This window comes from Empidonax traillii, unplaced genomic scaffold, assembly GCF_003031625.1.
Source record: "Empidonax traillii isolate 1590-97213 ecotype Southwest subspecies unplaced genomic scaffold, ASM303162v1 scaffold23:size2178997, whole genome shotgun sequence".
NCBI lineage: Eukaryota > Metazoa > Chordata > Aves > Passeriformes > Tyrannidae > Empidonax > Empidonax traillii.
Window position 1 is genome coordinate 1,876,484 of NW_020955216.1, and position 7,841 is coordinate 1,884,324.

The 7,841-nt window shown below is 55.5% G+C and overlaps 2 protein-coding genes across 2 annotated transcripts in view; both read right to left on the bottom strand.

Moving 5' to 3' along the window:
* CPNE7 (copine 7) overlaps positions 1-1,434 on the bottom strand; it is a 9,957-nt gene extending 8,523 nt beyond the window's left edge. The window contains exon 1 of the mRNA XM_027904269.1: positions 1,386-1,434. Within this exon, the coding sequence (XP_027760070.1) occupies positions 1,386-1,434 (49 nt within the window). The remainder of the gene's footprint in view (positions 1-1,385) is intronic.
* A 25-nt stretch (positions 1,435-1,459) lies between these two features.
* On the bottom strand, positions 1,460-7,026 carry RPL13 (ribosomal protein L13). The gene is made up of 6 exons (XM_027904050.1): positions 6,969-7,026; positions 6,687-6,799; positions 5,614-5,755; positions 4,007-4,180; positions 2,470-2,526; positions 1,460-1,659 (listed from the first exon to the last, which is right to left on the bottom strand). The coding sequence occupies exons 2-6, from the start codon at positions 6,788-6,790 to the stop codon at positions 1,501-1,503; spliced, it is 636 nt and encodes a 211-aa protein (XP_027759851.1). The 5' UTR covers positions 6,791-6,799; positions 6,969-7,026; the 3' UTR covers positions 1,460-1,500.
* Positions 7,027-7,841: the final 815 nt, after the last annotated feature.

Consider the following 7,841-nt stretch of genomic DNA (forward strand, 5'->3'; position numbering starts at 1 on the left):
GCTGTCCTGGTCCCAGCCCCCTACACTCTAAGCTAAGACCCTAAGCACAAGGGTGGGGTGCCCCAAACCCACTGAGTGCCCTCCCCACATGCTGGAGCACCGAGACCCATATTCCATGCACATGGAGTCCTATCTGCCCCATTCCCAGCCTGGGACCCCCACCCACCCCTGCCCCTGTCCCCCCCGTGCTGCGGCACTGTCAGCTCAGCTTTATGAAAGATGATGTAATTAGCCCAAATTTGGAGGGATTAAAATGCAGATAGGGCTAATGAGCACCAGGGCACTGCAGGGCCGGGACTTCAGGAGCTAATCCCCAGCTTGCCTGGCAGAAATAGGCCACTCTCTCTCCCACTTTCCCTCCCCAGCCCCTGGCACGGCCCAGGAGGGCAGGAGGCACCAGACACATGGTGGGACACGGGGTCCAGGCAGAGGGGCTGAAGAGACAGGCGATGGCTGGCATGGCACAGGCAGCACCACACTGTGCACCTCTTGACTGTGAGCAGCCCAGGGGGCCATCCAGCTGTGCCAGGGCTCCAGCACCGAGTGCTTCAACCCATCCCATCCCATGCCATCCATAATCTCTCTCCAACCTGCTGACAAATGACTTCATTATCCTGTCCAGGCTGCACAATGGCCCCAGATGCGAGCACTCCCAGAGCACTTCCAATCCCACCAACACATCCTGGTGACCCATCAGCCCCCATAATGGGACAAGCAGAGCCTGGAACACCCAGTAGCAACGAGGATGGGCCAGAACCACCCAACCCTTCTCCTGGGCTTCTCTGTAATGCCACTTGACTGAGGGATCACAGAACTGCCTGGGTTGAAAAAGCCTCCAAGATCAGAGTCCCACCTGCTCCCCAGCACTGCTGAGGCCATCACAAACCATGTCCCCAAGCGCCTTATCTACCATGGAATGGTCTTTAAGCCATGAAGAAATGGGTGAAGGGTCCCCAGAACAGTACCAGTGGCTGAGCTGAGGACTGGGCAGGGCACCACTCCAGCCCTTGGATTCTGCTCCAATGAAGCCCAACTTAGGGGCTGGGACTCATCTTATTCCTCTTGTGCCACTTAAAAAGCAGTGAAGTCCCCTCCCATGTGGGTAGCACTGCCCAGTACCCAAAGGTGACCCCACCTTCTAGAGCTCTGCCTCACACAGAGGTGTGGAAATCAATAAACCTGGAATACCAGCATGGAAGGCAGGGAAGGGGAAGCAGACAAAGTTTGGCACAGAGGGGGGTACCCCCAAAGCCCCTCAAAGTCAGAGCAGGAGGGAGCCCAGACTGCAGCCCTGACACAAAGCAGAGGAGTGGGAACAAGGCAGGCGTTTCACAAGCTTTCAGAGAACTTTGGAGATTCCAAGCACAGCAAATGAGATTTCCCACGCCTGAACACGTCCCTGAACCGACACCGGCACAACTCCACTCGGTACATGTGCCCCAAAAACACAGCACACCCGTCTGTCTACAGCTTTTTATTGACAGTTCTGGGGAGAACAGTTCATTTCTTCTTCTCCACATCCTGCTCTGCCGCTTCCTTGGCGCGCTTGGCACGGATGCCGAAGAGGCGGGCGTTGGCCCGGGCCATGCGCAGGCTGGCGAAGGCCTTGAAGTTCTTCTCGTCTTCCGAGATGACGCGGGCCTTCTCCCGCTTGAACACCTGGGGGAAAGAGGGAGTGCCAGACAGTCAGGCTGCACCTCGGGGAAGGAGCTGAGGCTTTGCAGTGATCTCAGAGAGGAACAGAGCGCTCGTGCCACCTACAGGCCCTGCCCTCGGCTGCTCTGCTGGGAACAGCGGCACAGCCGCACCCCGGAGCAGGGATGGAAACAAAGCACCACAGGAAACGTGAGTCAGGTTCACAGAATCACAGGATTGTTCAGGTTGGAAAAGACTTTAAGAGCGTCGAGTCCAACCGTCAGCCCGGCACCAGCAGCGTGTTCATCGCTAATCACGTCCTCAAGTGCAACATCCACATGTTTATTGAACACTTCCAGGGATAGGGACTCCACCACTGTCCTCAGTAGTCAGTTCCAATGCTTTATATTTTTTCCATGAAGAAATGTTCCCAATATCCAACCTGAACCTCCCCTGGCAGAACTTGAGGTTGTTTCCTCTCATCCTGTGACTTGTTCCCAGGGAGCAGAGCCTGACCTCCACCCAGCTCCACCCACCAGTCAGGGAGTTCTAGGGGAGCAAGTAGAGGTTGGTGGCACTACCAACAGCAGCTCTAGGAAGCACTGAGGACTCAGGGACAAATGCTGACCACAGAACCTGCCTGGGAACTGCAGCCTCAGCTGCAACCCAAAGTGCCCCCAGTTTCACAGGCACAAGTTCTCTTGTTTAGTCCTGTTTTTTTTGATCCAGGATGGGCAGTGCCTGCAGACGCTGTGCAACAGCAAGGAGAGAACCCCCTCCCCGGAGTTCAATCTCAATTATGTCCCACAGAAAATATGATTTAATTACACTTACATTTTTGATGGGCATAACGGGTCCTGTGAGCTGAGTGGCCATTTTGAGTTCCTCTGGCTGCACAAGGAGAGGACAGGAACGTTAAAAAAACAGAATTTAAACTTTCTCAGGTTAAAACCTCAGTTAAAAGCACAGCCTGTACACAGGTACTCAGCTTAAACACGGTGCTAAGGATTCTGATGGAAGATTTAGCACCAAATGGTAACAAATCCAGCATTTCATTTGGCACAGACGAGCTGCATCAACAGCCCACGTTGTGCCTGGATCCGGCCGGAGGATCAGCGCCCTCTCAGCTCTGCCAGCTGGAAAAGCTTTGACACCAACTGTGCCGTTTTCAGTGTGACAATCACAGAATCGTTAAGGTTGGAAAAGACCTCCAAGATCATTGAGTCCAACCTGTGACTGATTCCCCACCTTGTCACCCAGCCTAGAGCACTGAGTGCCACATCCAGGTGTTCCTTGGACACCTCCAGGGATGGGGACTCCACCACCTCCCTAGGCAGACCGTTCCAATCTTGACCATCCTTTCCATGAAGAAATTCCTCCTGATGTCCAATCTGAACCTCCCCTGGCACAGCTTGAGGCCATTTCCTCTCATCCTGTCCCTTGCTCCCCAGGAGCAGAGCCCGACCCCCACCTGGCTCCACCTTCCTGTCAGGGAGTTGCAGAGAGTGAGAAGTACCCCCCTGAGCCTCTGTTTCTCCAGGCTGAGTCCCTCCAGTTCATTTATACCCAACACATTCCTCAGCAACTCCTTCTAATGCTGATTTCACTTTCTTGTAGAAGTGTGTCATCAGACAAAAACGACTGGAGATTATTTTATGTAGTTAATTTCCAGCAATCAAATCTGAAGCAGTATTACAGATCAAGGCCCTTCCTTCCTGCTCTGAAAAGGGAGGGATCCACTACAATTAAGCAGCTTGGAGCTGCCAGGCTCCCCAGAAGATCTGAGGACAGCCTGAGCGCACCGCTGTGTTCTGTGGCTCACTCAGCCCCGCGGGAAGCGCAGATCCACTGCCAGCAGAGCCAAGGAACACAGCTCTGCTCTGATCTCGGAAAGCTTTTAATGAAAAGCATTTTTGAATGTCAACAGCAACTGCCTTCTGGAGCCTGCCTGGCATGGAGCCGCTCACACAGCCTGTCCCTCACCCTTCCATACGGCTGGACAAAATTTTCAGGTGGAATTTTCAGCTACTCTTGACAATTTAGCTCCATAAACTAAAACTCAACTGGCTGGGCAAAGGACCAAAGCTCCAGGAATCTGCCCAAAACCAGGGCTGCAGCCCCTCAGACAAATGCCCGACCCAGTGTCACTGTGACCCAGAGAGCCCTTTTAGACTCAATCCTGCCAGGCCAGGCCTTATGCTGGGCTCAGACCCACGCTGCATCCAAGGGCAGGGCTGCTCCCCTTGGGGTCACATCATGGAACAGGCTCAGAGATCTGCACACCGGGATAGAGGGATGGGCTGACACCAAACCTCGCAAAGCGGGGCTGTAAACAGCCCCTGTGACACGGCTCCAGCAGCCAGGTACTCACAGAGCTGTCTCCCTTCTTAGGCATGGCTGGCTTCCTCGGGAAGAGGATGAGCTTGGAGTGGTACTCCTTCAGCCTCTGCACATTTGCCTGCAGGGACTCAGTGGACTTGTTCCGCCGCCGGGGATCCACGGAGATGCCGATCGTCCGCGCGAACTTCTTGTTGATGCCAGCGAGCTGAGGGGAGAGAGGGAGCGGTGTCAGCATGCCACTGTTCCCCACAGCCAGCCAGGGCTCCAAGCACAGCCAGCATGGGACACAGGGTCTGGAGAAGGCTTGGCATGGCTAAAGGACCACCTACTCCATCACCAAAGGGTGTCCTGGAGTACCTTAATGCTTAAAATGTTCCTCAGACTTTGTTTTTTGCAGGTGGATTTTCCTCAGGAGAGCAAAGAGCAACCTCTGAGGGGGACATTTAAACTCGGATACATACAGACAGGCATTTATGAAGTTGAGACATGGGTAACTCTGGGTCACTGAATACTGTGAGCTCCATTAAATAACTATTTGTTTTAACCATCTTAAACAAGAAATTCATTTTCTGTTTGAAGACAAACAGCTGTGTCCCTCTTTCTGTTCCACCATTATCCAAAAATTAAAGAAAAGTAAGTAATGAAGCATTTGGCACCCAGAAGAACAATTTTCCTGCCTCAGTGCACCAATTTCAGTTATAAATGTTTTAATTAGACACTGAACCAGGCGTAAAGGCAGCTGGTGGCTGCCAGCAAGGACTGATGTAACTCCTGCTCACTGCACAGATATGCAGTGGGGGGTCCCTGCAGACACCCCTTAACAGCTCAGCACACCCAGGCAGGTCCCAGGGACAATTTCCTGATGGAATGGAAGGGAGGAGATACTTCCCAGAGAGTTTCAGTATTTCTAAACCAAATATTAAACAAGAACAGCCCCAGCTACTCCTGGAGGCTGCACTGAACAGTCCTTCCTCCTGGTAAAACATCCCCTGCTACTCTTACAATCAGCTGAGCTCAGTTTACTTGATCCACAACAAGAACACATTAGTCAAAATATTTAGGATTACCAGAACAGTATTTCATAAAGAAACAACGTAATTTAATGAAGACCTTAATCATTGCCCTCCCTAAAAAAGTTTAAGAGACTCAAGGCTCTTACATTTTCATGGAATCCCAGACTGGTCTGTGTTGGAAAGAACCTTGAGGATTATCCAAATGCACACTCCTGCCATGGGCAGGAAAACCTTCCACCAGACCAGGCTCCTCCAAGCCCCATCCAACCTGACACTGGACACTTCCAGGGATGGGGCAGTCACAGCATCTCTGGGCAACCTGTGCCAGGGCCTCACCACCCTCACAGGGAAAAATTTCTTCCATATATCCAACCTGAAATTCTGTTCTTTTAGCTTGATTTTAATGCAGTTTTAAGTGACAGTCTGACCAGACAACCAGATGTTTACCTTTGAAACACCTTTGAGTGGTGTTTCCATGCTCCCAGAACCAGAAGCACCACAGTCTCCCCAGGATGAGCTAGCACCAGCAGGTAGCACACCTGGGCACGTCACCTGGTGCAGGACAGGAGCAGCAGCCAAGCTCAGACTGGGAGACCACTTATTTGGATCAATGCTCTGTACTCACTTTAAGCTCCTCCAGGCTGAAGCCTCTGCCAGCACGAACTTTTTTGTGGTATCTGATTGTTGGGCATCGCACGATGGGCCGGATGGGTCCAGCCACGGGCCGGGGGGCGATGCGGCGAGCCTTGGCCTGGCGAGCCTTCCTCCTGGAATGTCATGGGATCACAGCATTGTTAAGGTTGAAAAAGACCTCCAAGATCATCGAGTCCAACCTGTGACCGATCCCCATCTTGTCACCCAGCCCAGAGCACTGAGTGCCACGTCCAGGTGTTCCTTGGACACCTCCAGGGATGGGGACTCCACCACCTCCTTGGGGAGACCCTTCCCAGTGCCTGACTACCCTTTCTAGGAAGAAATTCCTCCTGATGTCCAACCTGACCCTCCCCTGGCACAGCTTGAGGCCATTTCCTCTCATCCTGTCCCTTGTTCCCTGTGAGCAGAGCTTGACCCCCATCTGGCTCCACCTTCCTGTCAGGGAGTTGGAGAGAGCAAGATCCTGCTGCTACAGCGGTTTCCCAGCTCCGTTCCCTTCTCTGGACACACTCCACCCCTTCAGTGTCTGTGTTGGGGTGAGGGTCCCAAAACTGACTCCAGAATTCCAGGTGTGGCCTCACCAGTGCCCAGCACAGGGGACAGGCACTGCCCTTGGATCTGTGGCCACACTGGCACACAAGGCAGGTGCAACTGGTCATCTGTGCCACGTCGATGGGACAGTCACCAGGAACGCGGCATCTCTGCCAGATGTGCCACTACTGCCCTTGCAGGGACGCATCACCTGCCCTGGGATCGCTCTGAAATTAAGGCCAGGCCAGTGGCTGCTGCTGCTGCTGCTCCAGAACCGCCGCTGCCATCAGAGACCCAGGGTAGAAGGAGTCATCACCGTGGTACAGCGATTCCGGAGATGTCTCATCACTTGGCCGCGGCTGGGAAGGGGCGGCTCCGAGCAGCCCCCGAGCGAGCAGCCGGCACTTCAACGAGGGCGGCCGGGGAAGGGTTGAAAACAAACCCGGGGCGCTCTGGCCTCCTCAGCAGCCCCACAGACTCCGGGAACCCCCTCAAAGGCCTCCGCGGCCTCACCTGCGGATCTTGCGGGCGGGCTGGTTGAACCAGGTGGCCACTCTGCGCTGCCAGTCCTTGTGGAAGTGGGGCTTCAGGATCATCCCATTGCGGCTGGGCGCCATGGCTGCGGCCTGCGGACACGGGCACGGTTAGCGCGGCCCTGCCGGAGCCCCGCCCGGCCCCAGGGGCACCCTGGGCCCGCGGCCCCCGACCCAGCACAGCTCCCTGCGCGCCCCCGGGGCTCCCCCGTGGCGCAGGGGCGGGGGATGGCGGCGGATGGAGCCCCGGGCCCGCACTCACCTCCCGCCTCGCGAACGGCCACCGGAAAGGAAGCGCCGGGACGGCACCGCCGGAAGGGCCGCGGTGAGGGCCAATGGGGAGCGCGAGCGAGCGGCCCGGGGACCAATGAGGAGCGGCGGCTTCACTCGCCCGCAGTAAAGATGGCGGCGCCTTAAAGGGCCCGCGGCCAGCGGGGATCGGCGGGGAGGCGAGGGGCGAAGGGGGCCACGGGTCCGCGGCCAGGATGGGAGCAGCAGCTCCCGCACTGCTCCACGCCCTCTCGCAAGCCCAGCCAGACGCATGCCCGATGGGATTCTCCAAACAGGAGGGTGGGGGTCCCTGTTCCCCTCTCTCCATCCAACCCGTGTTCCCACATCCACCCCAGAGGGCTTTGCCACTGTCCCACAGTGTCCAGGAGAGGGATCAGGGACTTCTATCCACTTGGCAATTCCGGTGCTGCAGCGGTGGGATGCAGGACAGTGCCCTGGCAGTGCTGGCACGGCACTGCTGGCAGCAGCGCAAGAACCACTGAGGGCCCTGCCCTATCCCTGTGTCCCACCACAGCACCACTTCCACTGTCACCCTCTGCTCCACGGGACCAAACTCATAATCAAAGGGGCTGTAAGTTACAAAATATAATCAAAGAACATTTGGAATTTCATCTGCATCTGGAAAAGAGAATTCAAAGAGTGAGCCTGTGAAGAAACAAGCAGGTTTTGGTCCAGGCAGCAGCACAGCAAATGCAGAAACCCACTTGTGCTCCTGCAGTCAAGGGAAACAACCTCCCAGGCACTGAGAGACCCCAGGGAATGGGCTGGGACAGGGAGAGGATGGCAGGGAGAACATTGTCCCCACACCATCAGGGAAGCAGGCGGCTCCAGCCCCAGCCTGACC

Bases quoted from the DNA above. Each gene is read 5' to 3' on its own strand.
- RPL13 (XM_027904050.1), bottom strand. From the start codon at position 6,790: ATGGCGCCCAGCCGCAATGGGATGATCCTGAAGCCCCACTTCCACAAG. The intron at 4,181-5,613 runs GTGAGTACAGAG...CTCTCCCCTCAG, and splicing joins TCAGCCTGGAGGAGCTTAAA to CTCGCTGGCATCAACAAGAA. The intron at 2,527-4,006 runs GTGAGTACCTGG...CTCCTTGTGCAG, and splicing joins CTAAGAAGGGAGACAGCTCT to CCAGAGGAACTCAAAATGGC.